Here is a 23,909-nt window from a genome sequence, read left to right on the forward strand (position 1 = left end):
TCTAGACTGAACAGCTGGGGCCCAGTGGAGCTGAGTATATGAGAACTGGGTTTGTCCCAGCTCTCGTGCTGATGACCTCTGCAACCTCGGGCACAGCCTTTGTAATGTTTAAGAAGCACTCAGCAGTCCGGTCTCTCAGGTGAGCGGACACAACACTTTGATTAAACATATAAGACACTCAGGTTAGCCTGACTCCTGCTCAGCCAGGACAGCAGGTTGAACGGTAACAAGGTAGTGCCTTGTGCATTAGTCACACATTATTCATCCCGTTCACACTCGGCATGCTCAAAGGCTGAAGTTTGGTATTTGAATGGACACGCCCATACTAACATGACATCTCATTTGCATAGTTTTTACTTGATAGCTGCCCTGTAAAGTGCTTTGAGATTCATGGTTGAAAAGTGCCTTTATAAGGCCATGCTGCAGCAAAGCACGTACGCACCTACTCAAGTCAAAGCATGTGCTTAAGTGCATTGCTGAATCAGGGCCTAATGACCTAGACCTGTCATTTATTAGAGGCATCAAATATTATCCACAGCAGAAAGTAGTCCTTGTTACAGAGAGTACATGCTATGGTAACGCCAATAATAATCCTCCACTAGTTCAGTTTGTCAGCCTGTAACATTGCAAAACAAATATCCCTTGGAAGTAAATTCCTTCCAGGCCTCTCCTCTCCTCTCCTCTCCTCTCCACTCCCCTCCAAAATTACTTTTAAAGAAAAAAATTAAGCTGCAGATGAACCCCCTTTTAAAATATATTTATTTTAAAAATATGTAAGATTTCTGTCCCTTTAAATGACTGGCTGCCATAACCTTGTGCTCTGTGCTGTTCTCTTGGCTTCTTGCTTGCTTGTTGACTCTGCTCACACACAACGTCCATTGACGGTGGAATGGGGCCCGAGGCTGCTGAGTAGTGCTGTTGTGTCTGGGATGTTTCAGGCAGTGTCTCTTAGCTCCCTCCCCCATGTCGCCCCCTCCTCTGCAGGCCGCGTTGCATTTGGTGTGATGTGCTCGCCGCTCCGGGGCGGAGTCTCTTGCAGGTGTGCTAAGCAGCAGCCCCGCCCTGGCTGCCTGAGTGGAAAAGAGCTTTGCTGAGTTTGTCTCAGCCGCTGCAGGTTGCTCTTTGCCATATGTCTCGCAACCGATTAGATTTGTTGTTCCAGAGCTGATTTTAGCCGCTTCGGCTGCCAGGGCCCCAGCAGCTCCATTGCACGTGGCTTAGCCTAAGGTTTTCTGTGGGCTCCATATGATTGCCTTGCACTTGTTTACATGCCAGGTGAACAGCTACTTACCAGGCCTGACCTCGCATTGCCTTGCAAGTTTGCCAGCCCAAGGGGATAGTTACGTAACCGCTTTTTAAAAAAAGCAGAATCCAAGAGTCCTACAAGAGCCAGAAGCAAAGGCACTCGGGTTCTCTCTACAAGCCTGATGCTATTTAAAGCACCACTGGCCGCGGGCCCGGAGCCTCACAATATCCCTTCTGTTGAGGAAGGGGGTCAAGGGTACGTTTGAATTTAGCTGTACCCTCTGGGCCTTGTCGTGCACTGACTTCCGCCCCCTCTCACTTCCCTGACTCCAGTGGAGTTATGTAGAGTGTAAGTCAAGGCTGGATTTGGACTCAATATTTAAAGAACCAGCTAGTGCACTAAACTGGGAATGTCCTTAAAAAAACATTACATGATGTTTCAATGCTTCTGGGGTGTCCTATGAGATTGCACCCAGCACACAACTTTGTATAAAGCAAATCTCCCCAAAGCAGCACAGCAACTTGCTCATTGTTATTACTAGTGAAGGAGAACCTGGAGGCCCCACTGTACTTGGTAAGAGACTGTATCTCTCCTGAAGAGTTTACACTGTAAATAGACAAATCAGAATTATAGAATATCAGGGTTGGAAAGGACCTCATCTATACAACCCCCTGCTTAAAGCAAGACTTATCCCCAGACAGATTTTTTTTTGCCCTGAATCTCTAAATGGCCCCATCAAGGATTGAGCTCACAACCCTTCTGTTTTGCAGGCCAATGCACAAACTACTGAGCTATCCCTTCCCTCCAATCATTAGGTCCCATTTTACAGATGGGAAACTGAGGCACACAGAGGCTAAGTAACTTGCCCGGTGTCACAGAGGAAGCTTGTGATACAGTTGGGAGTTGAACCCAGAGCTATAGAGTGTCTTAGTCTAGTGGATGAGCCATACGGCCAGTCTCTCTTCCCACTTGCTACCTCTCCCTTGCTTAAACACATGCCAAGAATAAAGAGCGCGGCCTTACAGGTTTTGCTAAAGAACAAGACTCTTAATCTGTCAGCCTATGAGATCTAGCAAGTCTGAATGACCCTTCACCAGGCATGTGCTATATAACATGCTGGCTTGTGAGTGAGTGACATCAGAGTCCCTGGCTAACCACCCAGCGTGCATAAATGGATGTAATCCCACCATCCCCAGAAGTTTTCCTTTGATTCCAGTGTTACAGCTGTGCTGTCTGGAGCTGAAAAATCAGGGTTCTAGGCCCAGCTCCTGCTGTGTGTGCGCAATTCATATAACAGTGCCATCTGCATGACCCAGTTTCTTTCTGATTTCACCAGCCCTCCGCTGTTTAAATCTAGGTACTGTTAGCGAGTCAGTGGCCTATCTCCCACAGTGGTACACATACTGTGGAGGTAGGTGTGTTAGTAACGCTTTAAGATGGGAGAGGCTAGACAGACCATCTATAATATGGATGTGTCCGTGTACATCCCAAAAATGGTGGCTCTGGTGAGAGAAACCAAGACCTCTGTCATCTTGGTACAATAGTGAAGTTGGCATGGCAGCTAGATCATGTGGGTGACATGAGATCAGTAGGAGCAACACAGTATTTTCCCTGTTTCAATGTCATTACCATGTCGCTGTCAGTGTTCCAAAATATAATAGGATTTGTTCAGCTGATTTATCCTGCATATAAGTGACATTATCCAGACACACACTCGGGTATGGAGAGAGAGCGGGGGAGTCCAAGAGAGAGCAGAAGGGACTAATGAAATATATTCCCGCTAATGAGCGAATGACCCATCCCTTGCCAGTGGATCAGGGCTATTGGTCAAGAGCCTGAGCCAGGAAACGCAAGCATGTAATCGTTATGGCATTACTGCTTAAAACGAGCTGCCGCGGCTTTCCACAGTACAGATGTGGTAGGAGTTTGGGCTTAATGGCTTGAGTGAATTTATACTGCACTGACTGGTGCGCTCAGAGTGTCTCAAGTACTGATCTCTGGAGAGACAGAGGTAGTAAATGGGAGTTTTTCTGTCCACAGTTTAGGGGTGGTTGTTCTTTTTAGAGGGATAACTAGGGTTCTTTAAATTCACTTTCAGTTGAATGCTAAGGCCAGAGAGAACTCAGTTCTTCCTGTCCCAAAAGCACAGTACTTGAACTAAAAGAGATTCTCTGTTACCTGTTAGAAATATAGGGCCTTTGACACACAGCTGATCTGTTTTGCTTGTATCAGATAAAAGGCAAGAGCACATACACATGGCTCATAGCAGTCCTTAAGCTAACTTCCCAGCACTGTTGTGAGGCTTAATTAATGTTTTTTAACAACTCTGAGATCGTTGGGTGAAGGTGTTTATATGAATGCAAAGCAGCGTTGTTGTTTAATTTATATAGTCCCGTTGTCACGCATAGCACTTTGCAGCCCAAATTATCATTTTGTTTGTATAACAAAATAATAATTATAGTAATTCTTATTCAGCGGAGAATCTCTCCCGGTTCTGGCTTTGGGGGAGGCATCTAGACTCAATCCTGACAGGTGCTGAGTGCTTGCATTTGCCATTTCCTGGAAGGGGAGTTGAGGGTGAGCAGCATCTTGCCAGGTGTAACGCCTAGACTGCTGGTCCGCGTTTGAGAATAATCAATCAGAAATAGGCCATTGTATGGGTCTTTCCCCACCCCACCATGGATAACTGAAAAGCTCATCCAAATAATGATCACGTCACTGTTCATATTTGGTAAAAGAAAACATCTTACACATATGTAGCTGCTTATGTCCTGAACAATCCCAAAGTGCTATATGTAAGCCTTGCCAGGGAGACACTAGAAGGGGAGGGGAGAGAGAAAAGAACTGAGGGGAGAGAGAGAGAGGAACTACACTGCCACTTATGTCAGCAAAACCTATGTGGCTCAGGGATGTGAAAATAAACACACCCCTGAGCGACATAAATTTCACCAGCATAAGTGGTAATGTGCACGGCACTGTGTCGGCGAGAGAGCTTCTCCCACTGACACAGTTACAGCTGCTCATTGGAGAGGGGGGTTAATTATGTCGATGGGAAAGCTTCTCCCACTGACATTGCTACAGCTGCTCATTGGGGGTGGTTTAATTTTGTCGATGGGAGAGCTCTTTCCTGTTGGCATAGAGCAGCTACACAAGAAATCTTACAGCAGCACAGCTGAATCATAGAATCATTGAATATTAGGGTTGGAAGGGACCTCAGGAGGTCATCTAGTCCAACTCACTGCTCAAAGCAGGACCAATCCCCAACTAAATCATCCTAGCCAAGGCTTTGTCAAGCCTGACCTTAAAAACCTCTAAGGAAGGAGATTCCCCCACCTCCCTAGGGAACCCATTCCAGTACTTCACTGCCTTCCTAGTGAATTTTTTTTTCCTAATATTCAACCTAAACCTTCCCCACTGCAACTTGAAACCATTGCTCGTTGTTCTGTCAGTAGAGCTGTGTTGCTATAAGGTCTCAAATGTAGTCAGGAGTTTACAGTCTAAGGCCTTTTGGGCAGGGCTGGGTTTTTTTGTTCTGTGTTTGTGCAGCACCTAGCACAATGGAGCTCTGATCCATGACATGGGCCCCTAGGTGCTGCTGCCATAATATAAATAATAGCAGGATCCCACACAATCTATTCTATTCCATTCTGGTTCTTCTACTGCCTGCATCACTGTAGCAGCTGAGTGCCTTACAAGAGTGAATTATAGAGGAATCCTTTAGTCTATCATTGAAATGCAGCCTGGGTTGGAATGCAGCAGCTGTCTATAACAGGGCTTTTCCCTCTTTGGAAAGCAGCTTCATGCTTATGCAGAACAGTTCCTTTTGGCAAGAGACTTTTCTTCTCCATGATGGAGCAACAGCACCACACTCTTGATTGCAGCAGCACTACAGGAAGTGAAGTGCCACCATCTATCATATATATAATACATAACTTTTCTGCTGGGATATGTTCTTACAAGAGACCTGTTGCAGCTTACCTGATCAATACTTCACTTTTTAAAAGATGCCTAAATGCATATTTACTCAGTAGACCTTAGTGGCTTCAAAGGGAGTGTCTCTCCAGTCAATAATCTCTTTCAGTATGAAAAAAGTCAGTGAACTTCATAGCTCATGGAAAGTTCTAGGCTGACAGCCCTGGAACCACTGTTCCCCACCACACCTCAGCCATATGCTTCTCAAACCCTGAGTGGCAGGGGTTACTCTGGGGGCACAAATGGGGAGTTCTGGTTCCTTGCACATTCAGGGTATGTTTTTAGCTAGTCTGCAGATGTGACTTGGCCTTGTGGTTTGTGGGCAGAATTCATGCCTGCAAATGAACTGCAGGCACAAGTCCTAGTAGTTGCATTCTGATGGCCTGATCTGCACCTGTGATTGGGTAGCTTGATGGGTTACCATCCAAGACTTGGGCTTGCAAGGCCAACTTCTTTTGTGCAGGGGTGCTGGAACAATGTGTGTAGTGGGGGTGCTGACAGCCACTGAACCAAACTGTAAATCCTGTATATGACGGAAACCACTTCAAGCAAGGGTTTCAAGTTGCAGTGGTGGAGGTTTAGGTTGAATATTAGGAAAAAAAAATTCACCCCTGGAACTAGCACCCCTAGTTCCAGCACCTATGCTTTTGTGGGTGCAAATTGTACCTGCCAAAGGGAGGCCTGGCTGCTGAAAAGTTAATCTCAGATCCTCAGCCTCTCTACTGATGCAATCATGGTGTTTGGGTTTTGGAATGTGGAGGCCTTGTCCACTAAGAAAACATCCTGGAGCCTCCAACTCAGCTCCGCATCTCTCATCAGGCTCAGACAATGCAGCCAGTCTGCTTTCCCAGCATCTGGCTAAGCTATAGGCATGGCTGAAAGTGAGTTGACTGAGGCATGCTGGTGATGCTGACTGATAGGGGATGCATCTGGAGGGTAGGGCACAGGTGTGCCATCTATGAGTGGTACGTACTTAACGTGGTGGGGTTACATCTGTCTTTCTCTTCAACTGCTTGATTTTTAATGGTGGCTGGAAGTACCCTGTTCAGCTGGAAGGTGACCATGACCCTTTCTTGCTGCAGAAAGCTCCAGTTATCCCGGTTTTGTGGCCTCCAGACTGGATGATTGCAATGTGCTGCCCTAGAAAGTGATTCAGAAGCTTCAGCTGGTGCAGAACACAGCTGCTTGCTTCACTGTTAGCTTTGCAGTGCAGGCTCCCAGTTCATTTCTGATGTGGAACCACTCCCCTGTGACTTGTTACTAATCCCACACCATGCATTAGAAAGAGGGAAGAGTTTGCAAACACTCCATAGCTGAAAATTGTTCATCCAAATGCCTCCACATTGATTAGTCAGGAAATCAGGATGGGTTTGTGAGTGACTCTCAAATGATTATTTGCAACAAGTAATCAGCCCAACTCTATTAGCAGAAGGCCTGAAGATTGACTGGAACCTGCTAGCCTCCATAAGAAATGCAGCTGCCTCTTCAGGAAATTGCAGTTTTTACAATGTGAGGTACATGGGATAGACTTGCACAAGCTATGTGCTGGGAGCAGAACAGTAACATAAATGCAGGTATGTGCTACCTTAAGATTGTACAGTGCCCTGCAAGCTTGCCACCAATCCTTGAATTTATGCTTAAACTACAGGCCAAAAAACCCAATGTTTGTTCAAACCCTAGTCAATTAGAGTAACTTTCCCTCCCCCTCCCCTTCTTTGCTTCCTGAATTACAGGTGAAAACCTCTTAGCATAGTGGGTGCAATTGCTCTGTAATTGGTAAAGTAACTGTAAATGCACTGTCATTTGTATGCAGTGACATGTAATTGCACAGTAAGCATTGCTGTGGTTCCACGAGCGAAGTGCAGTTTGTTATTATGATGTAACGCCAAATGCTGGCTTCCAGTCCCACTCCCATCGTATCACAGAGTTCCTTTGCCGAAGGGCGCCGATGGATTTGGGTGTCATTTGGCTGCATGTTAACTGCTAAAGAGAATGGTTGGTGGTCTATGCTTTCTTTGGCGAGTGGCCTATGTGTTCCATCTTTCTAGCCCACAAGATGGAACAGACTTACTAGATCCTCCAGTCCATATCTCTCCAGACACAGGATAAAGATTTCCCTAGAGCGTCTGTCCTGCCTGTTGTTTAACTATCTCCCCAAATTAGCCTTTTTTTGATACTTTCTGTTGGAAAGATCTTGAAATCAGCCGATGGAAGAGATGCTTGTTATCTCCTTGCAAAGACCCAAATGCCTTCTGATGCTGAATCTGTATTCCTATCGGCTGTCAGGGTCGGCTCTGCTGGAAGCATGACCAGCTTAAGTGTGTGCATGCATACTGCAGTAGCCAAGCCCGTGATAACTGCGTGAGTAGCCAAGTACCAGCCACTGTATAAAGAGAGAACTTCCAGCTATTAGCTGTAAATCAAAAGCAAGGCCTGGCCATTGAGGACAGCCTGATCCCCAGTGAATCTCTGAGATAACTTTGCAGACTGTTGAGATCCCTGGAAAAAGGCCCTTCTGCTGCTCTGTGCTTTTGATTAGTGAGAGAGATGCTGCCAAAATGAAAGCGAGGCGGAACCGGGGATAGCTAATCCCATCTGTAGGATTTCCCCAAAATATGGATTAGGCAGTGTTCTTTATCTGGGGCTGTTTAGAGACACATAGCTAAAGCAGATGTTTAAAGGACAATTGAGATTTATTCCAGCTACCGATCAGGCCGGGCTCCCTGATATCTGGCACTTAAATCCAGCAGCCTGGCCAAGTTGCTGTCTTCTGCCTGTGGGATCAGATGAGGTGGTGGAAAGAGGTGTGTCAGAACTGTAATCCCTCTGCTGATATTCAGGTTCTTGGAGGCCCTGACAATCCCTAGCAAGAGCAGAGATGGGCACAAGCCACAGCTGGCCCAGCAAAGTCATTCTTTCCAGGAGGACTTGGAGCTCTTTTTAATGGAGTTAATCTAGGGACCATCACGGTCCTGCCAGAATCTGTCACTAAATCAAACCATTCTTCACACATCCTCCTGATTTTCCTAGGCCAGCATGTCCCATTGGCAGCTCTGCACACTGCAGTCCTGTTTATCCATCCACAGAATGGGGACGTTGAAAACAGGCAGTGAGAGTATCCCCAAGTGTCCTGCCAGTGTGCCTCGGCCCTGAACTGGAGCAGGAGCTGCTAGGGCTTAGAGAACAGTCCTGCCCCTTTCTTAATTTAATGGGCAACTGCCAGCCATTTCATGTGACAGTGTTTCAGATCTATAGAACACCGTGAGTATACGTGGTCCCCAGGCGGAGGTGGCAGGCCAGGCCAGTCCCCATGGAGGCCGGGGGTAGCGCCACCCAGCCCTGCCCCACTCCTAGCTCTGCTCTGGCCCCACATACAGCTGCAGCTCCTGACTCTGTGTCTGGCCCCATCCCCAGCTGCGGTGTGGCTCCACACCTGGCTGGGGGTCTGGCTCCCAGTCCCCAGAGTGGCCTGGCTCTGCTCCTGACTCTGCCGTCAGCCCTGACCATGTGTCTGTTCCCAGCCTCAGCCCCTGGCAGGGGCTGCATTCCCAGCCTGGCGTCTAAGCTGTGGGAGGGATCAGGGATGGAGCTGCACCCAGCCACGGGCCTGACTGCCAGTCCCCACCATGGCCTGGCTGTGGCTCTGCTCCTGCCCTGCCCTCAGCCTCAGTCCCTGGCTGCAGCTACGGCCCCAGCCCCACCCTCAGCTGTGGCCCCAGCCCCTTATCCCTGTTTGTGTCACAGTTCACCCAACCCGAGCCATGGCCCCACTCCTGGCCCTGGCTCCAGGGAGGGCTGGGGGGCGTGGATGGGGGAAATGGGGTGTGTGACCCTCAAAATTTGGGGACCACTGCTCTAACAGCACCTTACAAATTAATCTGTCCTTAGAATATACTGGGGAGGGAGGGTTCTCTTATTATCCCCATTTTAAATGTGGGGAACTGAGGCAGTAAGAGATGAAGTGACTTGCCACAGGTCACACTGTTTGTGTCAGAGCCAGGAATTGAACCCCAATTTCCTAGTGTCCAGTCCTATGTCTCAGTCACACAACTGACTTCAGCTCATAATATGATTTTCTAGGCTGGATTCAAACTGACACAGTGAGTGAGAGGGGGCAAGACACTGATCCTATTCTCGTTCCCTGGGTATGTCCTTTTGCATCTTTCAGATGTCCTAATTCGGCCAACGGCCATCCTGGAATATCTGGCATTCCTGGTGCTTTAACACACTAGCTGCAGTTTTTGTTCTTAAAAGTAGTTAATACAAAATTGTCTAGCTGAGAAGGCTCTGGAGAATTTAGCCTGGCTACTCTATATTGCCTTTAGGAGTGTCTGGAATTGAAAATAAACCTGTACTCGCAACTCCTGACCGCCCCAGCCTAAATCTGAACGTACTTTAATGTTTCTCCTGACTAAAGGAGACGGATATATTGTTGTCTTAGCTGTGTATAAGATATAAATTCTATAGCTGAAAGCCACAACCGTAAGGGGCTGGGTAGTGATATAGATAGGGGACTGTTTTGTATCTCTGCAGTTGATCTTGGAGAAAGAACCATATTAGCTGAAAATCATTACCATGTGGTGTGTCTCACTTGCTAGCCTCGGTTCACTTTCAAACCCCTAGAGGACAGTTGCCTGCACAGCAAAGAGTATCTCTATTATTGCCTTATTGGCATTTGCGTCAGAAAAAGCGATTGATCCATGGAGATGGAACTAGACGTGGTCCAGCAGGGTTAGAGAATGTTGTGGGGGACCCTGGTCCTGCAACTGTCTCTTCTGAGGATGATAGCAGGCATTTCACTCTTGAAAAGTACCCATGAGCACCAGACTGTGTTGCTTGTAAAAGCTTGGATGAAATCAACAGGTTTTCACCTTTTGTTTTGCATCTAAATTGGACAAAAGTGTAACATCAATCTGATTTCAATGCAAAATGCAAGTTCATTTGGAGCCAGGTCCAGTCTCAACCAGAAGGAAATAAGTCACAGTGTTCAGAGTTAAGTCTCCACTTACCTGGAGATGTACTCAAGAACTGCTGGTTGAGCTAATGCCAGGGCTGTCTATTGGAGCGGCCAATACCAAGGGGTAGGCCTCCGGCCACTATTGGGGTGGCATGTCCAGGTCTTCGGCGGCAATTTGGTAGCGAGTCCCTCTCAGAGCAAAGGACCAGCATCCGAATTGCCGCCAAAGAGTGGAGCGGCGCAATCGCACTGCTGCGTTTTTTTGTTTTTTGTTTTTTTGCTGCTTGGGGCAGCAGAAAACCTGGAGCTGGTCCTAGCTAGTACCCAGTGCAGGAATCACTGGGTGACATTTTACAGCCTGCATCATGCAAGAGGGCAGACAAGATGACCACAATGGTCCCTTCTGCCCTTAAGCTCTTTCAGCCAGACAGGTCAGTGTTTGCTGCAGTGAGGTGAGTGGAGTATGCGGGTAGATAGTTATACCAGGGATGCCTTGACCTCATGTCTAAGGATTACGTGCCAACCAGCCTTTGCCTCTCAGTGCTTGCCTGCTGCCAACCCTGATGTTCTGGGTGGGGTTTCATATCTTGGATCCAGGGTGAAGTGTCTTGGTTCCCATTAATGAAATGCATCATTTTAGTGGCGAAATAGGTTCCCCCTTCTTTCTTCAAGCCATGAGAAGAAATAGGGGGATTTTTTTTTCACACCAATAGGATGGGATTTCTTCATTTCCCTTTCTGTTTGTCTGACAAGTGGATCAGGCTAAATGTGGGCCTGGTTTTATTACACATGTGAAACATCAATCACATTAACTGCAAGGTTCACTAAAGGTTCTGGTCGAATTGTGCCTGATTGCACCAAAATTCACTTCCAATTTACTTGTCCTAAAACATAAGAACAGCCATTCTACCTCAAACCAACAGTCCATGTAGCTTGCTGTCCTGTCTCTGACAATGGCCAGTACCAGATGCTTCAGAGAGAAACGCAGTAGCAGACAGCTATTGAATAATCAACTCATAGTTTTTCTTCCTGACCCCATGCAGTTAGTGGTTGACTGAGTTCCTGAAGCATGATTATTTATATCCCATTTATATTTTTTATCCTATTTAATGTAACTGTTGATGTTCCCATCCATATAAATATTCAAACTTTGTTCAAATACTACTAGAGTCTTTGTCCCAATGGTATCTGGCTCCATTGAGTTCTACAGGGTAATCACCTTGTACAATTCTGTTACACAAAGGATGAATTTGGCCTTTGGAGTTTGACCACATACCTTTTATGCTAAATTGTCTACTAGCATGTAAACTCATGGCACCCAAACTGTGACTCATGGAGCCCTAAGATTTGATCCATGGTTGCTCTCTGAGTTGATGTTTTAACTCTGAAGGTGCAGTCCTCAGAGATTAATGATTGTAACAGGCTAGAGCTCAGGTCTTGTTGTTCTTTTCTAATAGCACTTTAAATGCCGCGGGGGGGGGGGGGGGCTTTGTATTGTTTAAACTATTTTTAGGACACATTATCTCCTGTTCAAATAAAAACCATCTGCAATTATTCCCTGTAATTGCAGGTGAGGAACAAAGCTGATGCAAACTGGCCAGGTTTTATTGCTAGGGACTCAAGCAAGAGCAGTATATTCGTCTATGTGTCACAGAAGATATGGAGCAAATATAACGTAATGGCTGATGATCATTTATTATTGATCTAAGAAAATAGATAGGCATTTCGCGCACTACCCCATTTAATTAACACGTTGTAGGCTCATCCAGCAAAAATTTAAGCACGTGCCTTATGCTTTGATGAATATGTTCATTAGCACAAGTTTGCCAAGGCAATAGGTTCCTATATACACACACCTGGCCATCTAGGGCTGTCCTGGTTCACCACTAGCGCACCTAGACCACCGGATGTTGCAACCCCAGCACTGATAGAACTGCAAAATTTCCATAGATTCATAGATTGTAGGGCTGGAAGGGCCTCGAGAGTCCATTCGAGTCCAGTCCTTGGCCTCATGGCCAGACCAGATACTGTCTAGGCCATCCCCTGATGTAGACATTTATCAACCTACTCTTAAATATCTCCAGAGATGGAGATTCCACAACCTCCCTAGGCAATTTATTCCAGTGTTTAACTACCCTGACAGTTAGGAACTTTTTCCTAATGTCCAACCTAAATCTCCCTTGCTGCGTATTGCTGCTACTAGAGCTAAAGGAGAGAACCTCTGTTAACAGGATAGGATCTCCTAACATCCAGTCCAATGCCGTCCTCAACAAACCGTGTTGCCTAAAGTTAGGGTAGAAGAGATGCCTCTGCCAGTGCCATCTGCTGCAGCGAATGCATTGCCTATTGATCTTCTAGGAAGCACCATCAAAGAAGCCCAACCATATGCCAAACCAAATGTATTCACAACTTCCACTGTATTCTGATGGCTGTCCAGTTTGGGTTTTTGTGGACCAAGTTCCAAATATGAAGGTCCTCTGCTGCCAATCCTGAGGCGTTCAAGTCCAGAAAGAGACAGTAGTAGCCCAGCAGATTGTAGTGGCTGTGAAGGTGTATAAGTGGGCAGGGAAGTTTTTCAGGTTGTTAGGGCTTTACAGACGTCTTCAGCAATTGGAAATAAAGAGAGAGCCACTACAGAACTCCAGTTACAGAACCTGTCCTCCCTGGGCCCAAAGTGCTTTATGGACACTTAATGAGTTAATGCTCCTCAAAATCCCCCTTTGAGGTGGGTAGGTGTTAGTGACCTCCATTTTACAGAGGGGAAACTGAGACCCAGAGAGGTTAGCTGGCTTGACCAAGCTCACATTGTGTGATTGGGGGAGCGAGAATAGAACCCAGGAGTTCTCACTCTGATTCCCTTAGAGAGACAAGGTGGGTGAGGTACTATCTTTTAGTGGAATAGCTTCTGTTGGTGAGAGAGACAAGCATCCGAGCCACACAGACCCCTTCTTCAGCTCTGGGAAATGAGTCCCTTGTGACTTATGTACATTTCAGACACAAACTGGGAATATTTAAGCTGAGATTCTTAACAGACCATGGGCTTGGTTGTTAGGTCATGAATGATAAACTAATAGGCAAAAGGATGAGGTGATGAGTGGCACTGCACTAGGATTCAGGAGACCCTGGGTTTTATGGATGACTCTACTACTGACTTGTTGTGACAGTGGGCTAGTTGCCTTCCCAAAAGTGGGGAGGGGGACAGAGCCCCCCACCCCTGGCCAAGCTGGAAGCGGAAGCTGAAGCTGAACTGGGAAGCCACAACCCTCCACCTGCTCAGGATGGGGGTGGGGGACCCAAGAGCAGCCTTTGTCCTCAGCCCTGGGGCCCCCGCCCAGGGCAGGTGGATGGTCTGAGGTTCCCCACAGCTGTCCGTGTGGTTCTTATCCTGACCTGGCTCCGGTTAGGGGTGGGGCCTCGGAGCCGCAGCCCAGGCATGGTAAGAGCTGCACGGGCAGCTGTGGAGAGCCAGGGTCCCTCCACTTTCCCTAGGTGGGGAGCCTGGCGGGGCAGGGACATGGGCCAGGCTGCTCTCAGGGTCAGGTGGATGGTCCATGGCTCCCCAAAGCTACTGGGCTCCAGCTGCCCCCATTCCAGCATCCCTGGCTGTTTGTCTGTCTTGTCTCTTTAGATTGTAAGATCTTTGGGCCAGGGAGTGTCTCTAATTGTGTGTTTGTAGAGCATCTGGCATGGTGCCCTGATCTTGGCTGGGGCCCCCTAGGTACTCCTGTATTAGTAATCCATGTTCATGGCCTCATGCTCTCTCTCTGCCTTCCCCTTCTGTTCACAGCTGTTAACAATTGATGACAATTTCTGCGGCCTGGATATGAATGCCCCTCTGGGAGTATCGGAGATGGTGCGAGGACTCCCCATCTTCACTGAAGACAGGGACAGGATGACATCCGTGATCGCCTACGTCTACAAGAACCACTCACTGGCATTTGTGGGCACCAAAAGTGGCAAGATGAAAAAGGTAGGCCCGGCCCAGCATGGCTTTCCTAAGTCAGTGCTTCTAGTTGCTATGGAGACTGGCTGCATTGAGATGAATGGGGAGCATTTTATAGGCCTGGTGCACGGTTACCTATTTTGTGATTTGAATTGTATTGGTTGGTGCAAGATCGCACTTCAGCTCTGAGGGATTAGGCTGCCATGACTGAGGGGACAAGTCTTCTAATGTTGCACCTTCCAGAAGATGCATGGTTGTGGGTCTAGCCACCTTCAGACTTTGGTGTAGCATAGATCCAAGAACAAACTTTTTCACCTCAGATTGTCTAATTAAATGGCTGATCACAGGGTGTCTGTGTGCGCTGTGGAGGAAGAACTTACTGGCATTTGTGGGTTATTATGAAATATGACTCATGCTTTGGAGATGTTCCTTCAGAGCAATGTGACCAGACATGCTTTTACCATAAACCTAGCAGGGAAGTTAGTGGTTGCTTTATCTGAGTAAGACTGAATGTGTGGTTTATGCAAAGGGAGAAGGATTTCCATGAAAGAAGAGCTGTGTTTGAAAAGTAATAAGCATTGTGTTTACTGGGTAACCATGGTTGACGCCATATAAATAAATACTCTCTTCACAATATCTGGGCTTAAGTCCCTCTCAAAGTTACTAGGTACCCTTCAAATGAACTGTACATGTCCATGGCTTAGCTATAGCTTTGTATTGTAACAGCTGCTGTCATTTATTATATGGGGCACTAGTGTTTCTTTTGAAGCTAAAGCCAAGACTGAAAGACTTTTACCAGCGGTTTTGGCAGGTGTTTTATTCTTCAGCTACTAAGAGGCATTAAAGGTAACCTTCCAATGCTAAAAATTGGCTCTGTGCCCCTTTTAGAGCCCTGTATGATGCAGGAACAGGCTGGTAGTGTTTGCCTGAATAACAGAGCCAGGGGATGTTCCTGCTGCGAAGTGCTGTGCGTCGTTACCACATCAGAATATAAAGGTGTGGGAGTAGCTCTCTAGAATGGAGAACTAGGATGTATACTGAGCCGTCCTCATGGAGGAGCCTTGGAAGCTGCCAACCTTGGGAAGAAGACTTGGGCTGGATTTTGTGTTGTTTCATTTTGAATTCCCTTTGTGAATAAAAGTAAACCCCAAGAGTGAGTTGGGGGGGGGGGGAGTGGGTTGTGTGTGGGAGGGGTAGAGGTGGAGGGCGTTAACTGGTGACCTATCACAACTTCTGTGGACTGTGTATGGAGCAGGGTAAGGGAAGTCACTTGGTCACAGGTATCTTCTGCTTGCTTTTTATCTTGGAAATATCAGGCATGTCAAATCTGGTCCAGCCTTCCCTGTTCCCATGGAGGTCTGCCCTGGAGGGCCAAGATATGTTCATTGGGAACTGTTTCAGTCCTTAATTGAAGGGGGTAGGGCTGTTGAATGATCAATAAGAGTACTTTTCTCTTACTGCTGTGTGTTCAAACATGAGTGAAATGGTCTCAACCAAACAAGCTAAGTCGTTTGTAAAACCATTTAAGTAAAAATAATTTCCCCCTCCACCATTTAATTACTTTTCACTTCCCTGTTATCCGTGATGTCATCGTAACCTGGCTAATTCTCCAACAGCCTATAGTGTCTGCTAGGAAAAAATAGGGGAGATGAGATCTGAATTACAAATGTTAAAAAAAACAAAATTAGACTCCACCCCCAACACTTGCATACCTTCTTTATGTATCATAAGATACAAAATAAGAAACAAGCTCTCTTCTTTTCCCCCCTCCTTTGCAGGTGATCTTACAGACTCTAGGAACTGAGCTCTTTCTGTTGGGAGCATAGAAAACCTGGGCATACAGGCTGGGAAGGCTTTTATTTTTACAGTGTGTGGTGGAGACCAGGGGTATCCTTTTAGGGTAAAGAATCAGAGGAGGGAAGCTGAGCTGCTGAAGGGAACCTTGGAGAGCTGCCTTTTGTTCCATGTTGACTAAACGTGAATAATGTTCTGCAGACTGTAGCTAGCAGGGAATGGACTTGAGAGCAGTGCAGGAGCACAGGGCCTGGGATCAGCAGTCAGCCAACGAAGTGTCTTTTTGAGAGGCAGCTTTCCCCAGGCAGTATGCGGAAAGCTGCATTAGCCCAGGACATGCGTTTTATTTGTTTTGGCCCAGCAAATCTGGGGTACCCGTTCCCTGCAGAAATCTTTCTCATTCCATCATCCCTCTTGCTAAGAGAACAGGATGCGACTCCCAGCAATGCTGCTCCTGTGACTCCTGTTCAGCCTAGAAGGATTGCCAGTGAGCAACGGCTCTGAGCTTAGAACACGAGGCTCCCTTCCCTTCCAGATCCCACACATCATGGGAAATTTAAAAGGCCGGTCCAACGCTCAGAAATTGCTCCCTTGCATTGCAGGTGCGTGACCTTGCCACTAGGTCTGCTCAAGAGCCTTGGATTTTCACCTGGGACTAACTGGCACCTGCTTTTTGGGGCTTCACAGTTGGTTTGGTCTCGTCACCCTGGAGGTCTTGTTCAATAGCAGAGGAAGAGGAGTGGCCGAGAGATCTGGTTCTAGCTCTCCCCATCGATGCTGCCACTGCTAACCCATCCAGTTAGCATAGTGTTTGATTTGGGGTTAGAGAGATACCTCCTTGGGGCAAATCAGTCTCTGAAATAACCCATGTAGGCTCAGATGAATCTATGGAGCAAGACCTAGGGTCTCCCAGTGCCTGTCTCCCAAATGATCCTAGCAACGATGGTATTTTACTGCTCTCCCAACCCTCCAGACAGCTGGTGTAATGTAACCTGCAGGGCCATACCTGGTGATCCGTTTCTGGGTCAGCCAGATTGGGTGAGCAATATTGCATAAAGGATGGAGTTATAATACACTCCTTTACCTTAAAGGACAGAATCTATTTCCTTCTCGATACTGAAAGGTTTGCTGCAAGTAATTAGCAGACTATTTTGGAGAAACCCTGTTTCTCTGCAGTTAAGAATGTACTGGTTTTTGTGTGTGTGTGTTTTATATAAACGATACAGATCATATCTCAGGTTCTCAAGATGCACCATTTGTGGAAGCCCTGCAAACTACCCAGTCATAAAGCAATATCAGTTAGTTGATATACAAATGTTATATCCGTCAAAGGAATTTTCCAGTGACAGACAATTGAAGTAAAATATTGTGCTTTACAAGAGCACATCATTAGAATGAAAACTAGCCATGTATCGAGAGTCTGGCCATGTAACCAAGACAACAAAGAAGAAAGAAAAGGGAAAACCAAGCTAGAGATGGAGTGGAAAAAGAGTGAATGAAACAGAATAGAGATAAAAAGGACAAAAAGCAAAGTGGTCTAGAGGGAAAATCCCCCCTGGCACAAGCACATGTTAGAAACTGGAAATGTTAATTGAAAGCTAGTGTCATTTATGGAGAGATACCTATCTCAAAGAACTGGAAGGGACCCTGAAGGGTCATTGAGTTCAGCCCCCTGCCTTCACTAGCAGGACCAAGGACTGCTTTTGCCCCAGATGTCTGGGTGGCCCACTCAAGAACTGAGCTTATAACCCTGGGTTTAGCAGACCAATGCATGAACCACTGAGCTGAGTGGAGGGTTGGTTCAGTGGTTAGAGACTTGGGAGACCCAGATTCAATTCCCTGCTCTGCCACAGACTTTGTGTGACCTTGGGGAAATCACTTCGCCTCTCTGGGCTTCAGTTTCCCAGCTGTAAAATGGAGATAGTACTTACCTTGCACAGAGGAGTGCTGTAAGGATTAATACATTAAAGATTGTGAGGTGCTTAGATATATGGTACTGTGGCCTTATAAATTCCCTACATAGATTATATATTTTTGGAAGAGATATAAAACCAAAGATCTGATCACCTGTGGTTGCTAAAACTCTGTGGGGGCCCTAGAATTGTGCATATATCATTCTATAGACTGCAAGGAAGCTGTGTCCAAGCTGCAAATCAACCAGCCCTAGTGTTAGGGAAGGGCAGATGACCATGCAAAGCAGAATGGAGGTTCTATGTGAGCGTGGGGTTGAAGCTTGGCCTAGAGAGAGGGCTGCATCAGTTCAAACCTGCAGGGAGTGAGTTCCACCCAACTCTCTCAACAGGGCTGTGCTGTAACCAGGTGCTGTAGATGTGTAGGGGGAGGAATAGACTTATTTGTTCAACAACATTATACCAGTATAAATAGCTCTTGTAGACAGGAAAACAGCAGAGGAGCGAATGTGGTAATGGTGGCTGTGTGTGGGTTTCTGTAATTGGGCAGTATGGCTGCAGAATACTAAAGCACTTGTATAAGGAGGGAGAATTTTTTTTTTTTCCTTTTCACCCTGTCATGGTACAATTCCCCACTCTGAACCTTAGCGTCCAAGAGATGGGGTACCAGCATGAATTCCTCTAAGCTTGATTACCAGCTTAGAACCTGTAGTACTGCCACCAACCAGGAATTCCAGTGCCTGGTACACTCTGGTCCCCCCAAAACCTTGCCCAGGGAACCCCCAAGACCCAGACCCTCTGGATCTTCATCCAAGAGAAACCTTTCACACGTCTCCCCAGGCTCCTCCATGGTTCCCGGAAGATCAATGTGATTCAACTCCTTGAATACAAAACAAGAGGAATTCAACCTTCCCCCTTTCCTTCCCCCCCCCCACTCCTCCTGAGAGAGAACATATTTGCCCAGAGAGAATGGCCTTCTCTCTCCCTGCCCTCTTTTCTCCCCACAGTTCCTGGAATCCTAGACCAGTCCTGGGTCTCACACTCAGATATAAAAACAATCAAGTACTAAACGAACTTAATTCAGAAAGAAAAAACAGTAAAAATCTCTGTACATTAAAAGGAATAGGACAGGTTGTTTAGCTAGAGAATACTCCCCCTAAGTATCAAATCATTAAATAATCTTCAGCAGAAATACAGAGTGAAATCTCTTCAGCAATCACCAATTAAACTCCTTCCAGCAAGACATTGCAGAAAAGAAAACAAACATAAGCGAACTCGTTATCTATCTAGTACTCACTATTTTGAACTCATAAGAGCCTGTATCAGGGAGATTGGAGAGAAACCTGGTTACACATCTGGTCCCTCTGAGCCCCCAGAGTGAACAACAACCAAAAACTAACAGCACACACAGAAACTTCCCTCCCTCAAGATTTGAAAGTATCCTGTCTCCTGATTGGTTCTCTGGTCAGGTGACAGCCAGGCTTACTGAACTTGTTAACCCTTTACAGTCAAAAGAGATATAAAGTACTTCTGTGCTATTAACTTTTCTTATCTGTTTATGACACACCCCTTATTTCATCTGTGTCCAAAGAAACTGAGCAAATAAAAGACTCCCAGATTTGTCATGTGGAGTTAGTGAGTTCCCATTAATTGATCCTTTACTATTTATCCATGCTATTGGGTTTCTGAATATGCAGCTGATGATGAGCTGGTTTTGATGTTCCCTGGAGGCCACTCAGTTGCTGATGGGTTCATGCAAGGTGTCAGCAGAGAAACCAGCTTTTCTCCTTCCTTCTGCTTTGAGGGAGTATGATTTGTGAAAGTTCTTTTTTTAAATATTTGGTGACTGGACTTGACTGCAATGCAAAATAACAGTGTGAAGTCGCCCACATCTGCTGGGAGGTCATCTCCTCCAAGCTTCTGACCTCAGCTGGAATCTGAGAATTATTCTGCCTTCTGGTGATGGAGCTGGATGATGCATTCCTCTCTGTTATATTTATTGATATCTCTGAAAGTTCTCTTCATCCTCCAAACATGTAGAGCCATATTATGAAAGATGTGTGACCTTGTAAGAGTTTATGGTTCTCTAGATTAATGTAGTTCCATCTCCATGGCCCATATGCTTCAGAAGAGTGGTTCAGTCTCCATGGCCCATCCAGTCCTTGACACCTGCGCTGAATCTGCCAACAAAAGAGCCCAATTAGTGCAGTGATGGGGTTTACATGGGTGACTGCTTACTAGGAACTGGAGTGAGACCCACTAATTTGGTCCATGTAAGCCTCTTAAAAGCCACAGATGGTACTGGCATTTGGTTGATCTAAAGGTGAGAGGCACTTGGATACCAGGGTGATGGGTGCAATATAAGGACCTAGATAGATATAGGCTTGTGTGTCCCATTACCAGACCCCTGTGGCATCCAGTTCCACTTCCTCTTTCTGTTTCAGCATTTGAGGACAGGCCCATTTTTTTTACTATCCCTAATTTCCTCTGAGGTGGAGATGGGATTGCATGAGAAGAGGGTTTCCCCCCATGGTCAGTGCCCGATGTATGCTGCAATTCTGTGGTTGCAGAAATTGTTGTGGAATCAGTTCCTTGCCATTTCGAAATCTAATCTACAAACCACGGGGCTGATCCTTGGCACCAAACTAGCACTCGTGACACTTGTTTTGGACATCTGCTGAGTGCCCAGTCAGTGCAAGTTACCACTCCCACCTAGCGTGTAACATAACACCATCATTTACATCACTGCACTGCTTAGAACCCTGGCCCTTCCAGCTACAGCTTGTATGTGCAACATACTGCAAAGCCTCAAGGTTCCTTGTGGTGCCTAGTACAGCAGCAAAACTCCTTTCCATCCACTGTGAAGGATTTACAGTTCCCAGCAAGAACCGGATTTGAAAGAAGCTATTTGCTGGTTCTGGCCCAGAGCATCACCTGGCTCCCTTGAAGCCCCCCTTGCTATTAAACCATCCAGCCATCAAGGTGCTGAGAGGTTGTGTGCGCTGAGCACTTCCTTGACTGTTTTTTTTTCTCTCTCTTGTGAGCGTTGCGTGCTCCTGTTCCCCCCACTCCCTCCCCCGAGGCTCTGATTCAGAAGCGCCTTGGCGTGTCATGGGAGATGGGGTCTCGGAGCCATGCAATGAGACTTGCGGATGACAATATAACTCCCCTAGATCCAATCTGTACTTTGAAGTCTAGAGGCAATTGGTTGTTGCTGCTACCAAGTGTTTTGTGTTGGCAGTGCTGCACCATGCCTTTTTACCTAAAAACACCAGCCCAACAGAATCAAAGGGAACACTGGCTGTGAGAGAAGCAGGGGCCAGGTGATAGTGCACCAAGGGCTTTCCCATGGTAAACTGCAATCTGAACTCAACTGACTTAACTCCAAAGCAGCCAAAGTTGTCACAAGGCTAACCCATGAGGCAGGCTCTTCCTGATAAGGCAGGACAGGATGCCATGCCATGTAGGGTGCTGCTTTGGAGGCAGCCAGAGCGCTATGCCATGAGGGCTCTTCTCAGGTTGGAGAGGACAGTTGGCCATGCCCTGCGGTGGGCTCTTTTGCTGGCCATGGGGGGTGCTGCACCCTACAGGCCTCTGTGGGCCATGCACTGAGGAATGCCACGATTTGCAGCAATGCTTCAGGTTCCTTTGGGTAGGTGGGGTTCTATGTACTGCAGCACATGCTATGCTGCAGGCATCGTGGGGTGTACAGGCTGCTGGGCTGGACGGTCTGCTCCTTGTGGTGTGCGAGTCTCTTGCTGTGGATAACCATGCACTGCCCTCCTACTGATACACCACAGAATACCGTGGGGCAGTGGGATCAAAAAAGAACTGAGGCACCAATGGTCTCTGCATTGCCAACTTCTTCCACCCAACAATCCTCCTCCTCTCGTTGGTTATTTGATGGGATAGTAAGTGATCAGCTTATTTCTTCATCTGCCCCTCCAGCTTCCCAAGGATGACAAATCGGAGCTCTTTAGCTGTCCAACGCTCCATCTAGCACCTAGCTAGACGGCCCAGCCAAAAATGGTGAACTTTTGTTTGATTTTTTTTTTTTTTTTTTTTTCCCACCCTGGCTGGCTTGCTCTTTTAGTGCCTCTTGCGTCTATCTTTCACTTGATTGTCTCTTGCCTGCTGAGCCCTCTTACGGGGAGTTGGGTTAAGTGCGATTCTCCAAATTAATTCTGCTTTAATTTAATCTTTTGAAAGAATTTTATCAAAAGAAGGAACCTCTTTTCTCCCCTCTTTATTTCATGGGCTAGTTTAATGCACAATCTCTGGGTTTATTTTTCTATTTCCCCCTGTTTCCAGATAGCCCGTCATTTGCATAGTTGATTAAGCTTCTTATGTTATCAGGAAGCTAGTTGGAATAACAGCCAGTCCCTGATAAGGCGCTACACATCCTTCTCTCTTTTACCATGAGCCACATTATTCTCACCCCTATTTGCCTGGGGTAGCTGTTTCCTATGTCACTGCCACTCCTGGGTTATGTTTTCCTCTCTTTGATCCGGCTGCTGATCTCTGGTTCAGGCTGTAGTTGGGTGTGGTTGTCAAAGCGTGGCTGCCCATTCTTAGAGGTGGGAGTGAGCTGATTGCCGGTGTTCAAACTGACAGCCTTGGAGACCAAGGGCCTGATTCAAGAACTGAAATGATACTGGAGTCACTCCCTCCATCCAAGTAGACAAAACTTGTCTGAGAGCAGGATCTGGCTGCATAAGTTCTCTGCCTTGGGGGAAGGGGGGGAGCAATAAAAAGCCCCCACTCCCCTTGTCTGCTCATGCCTCCATTGGAGGAATCGCCTCTGGGGTATTTGTGTGTTGCCAGAAGGTAGCTTGTTTCCATAACTCATTCATCCCTCTCTGACTTCTTTGCTGAGTCTCTCATATCCCATTCAATGTCATTCATTTGTGATCTAAATACCTGGCCGCAGAACAGGAGAGCTGGGGGGAGGGAAGATGTAATTCATGGAGGTAAAGATTTTTTTCTTGGTTTTTTTCCCACAAAATTTGCAATGTCATTCAAAATACTGTGATCTGCTCTGTTCACCAGCTGCTCTGTGTTTGAACCATGAACAATTCCCCTTCACCCTGTGATATTCTTCCTTTAAATGAGCTGTTGATGCCTCATGAAAACCTTTGGGGGAATGTTCTACGTAGAATCAGTTCCTCTCCAAATGCCCCAGCCCCTGCCACTTGAACTACAGGAGACTCTCCAATAGCTTTTAGCAGTATAGGGCCTAAGACACAGAGCTGAATAGTTCTGATTCCATTCAGCAGAGGGTGGTGGTGCGTGTCCACATTGCTGAAATGGACACTGTGAGGCTGTTAACGGTAGGCAATGTGTTCTGTTTTGAGTGTCCTGTGTTTGAATATGTTAGTCTTGGATCATTGCTTTTTGAGCATCGTTAGCAACAATCAGTGAATAAGCGGTGAGTTCTTGCTTGGCAAAACCCAGCAGTTTGCTGCTTCTCTCATAGGATATGGAGTCAATCCACCCCTTCCCCTGCTGGAGGTTTGCTGGCTGCAACACAGATTTGTGATCTTGGGCAAGATACTTCCCTTTGCTGTGCCTCAATTTCCTCCTTGACAAAACGTGGAGGGTAATATTTCCCTACTCCTGGGGCTGGGGTGAGGCTTAAGCCATGGATGTCTGAAATCCTTGGATGGCGGGCCCCATAGGAACACACATTATTGCTCTTCCTTTGGCCCAAGCGATTAGCCAAAGTCTGCGGCCTTGCAGGGTTGTTTCAGCTCCAATGAGAAATCAGTGATCTGAGTCACGTATATTCTTGGTGGTTTTTGTTGTTGTTGTTGTTGAAGTAGGTAGGAACACACAGAAGGAACAAATAAGAGCAGCCAACCATTTTCTTACTCCAAAATCCCCATCTGCCTCTCCAGTGAGGTGTGTGCCCAAAAAGCTCTGTTTCTGCGTTCTCTCAGGGTGATGATACTCATAACTCTTTCTCCGGGCTTTCTGCCTCTGTGACGTTATTGATATAAACTGGGACCATATAGAACATGGGTTGCAACCAAGGTCCTTTAGTGGCACCAAATCCTATGTAAAGGGGGTCATATAAGGTGTCTAAGA

General features: G+C 46.7%; 1 protein-coding gene across 2 annotated transcripts in view; it reads left to right on the top strand.

Moving 5' to 3' along the window:
- The window catches only part of PLXNA4 (plexin A4), a 677,576-nt gene that overhangs the window by 49,317 nt on the left and 604,350 nt on the right, over positions 1–23,909 (top strand). For both annotated transcript variants that reach the window (XM_032805231.2, XM_032805232.2), the window contains exon 3: positions 13,963–14,145. In XM_032805231.2, coding sequence (XP_032661122.1) covers positions 13,963–14,145 — 183 coding nt within the window. The remainder of the gene's footprint in view (positions 1–13,962; positions 14,146–23,909) is intronic.

The sequence above is a fragment of the Chelonoidis abingdonii genome, chromosome 1 (assembly GCF_003597395.2).
Source record: "Chelonoidis abingdonii isolate Lonesome George chromosome 1, CheloAbing_2.0, whole genome shotgun sequence".
Taxonomy (NCBI): Eukaryota; Metazoa; Chordata; order Testudines; family Testudinidae; genus Chelonoidis; species Chelonoidis abingdonii.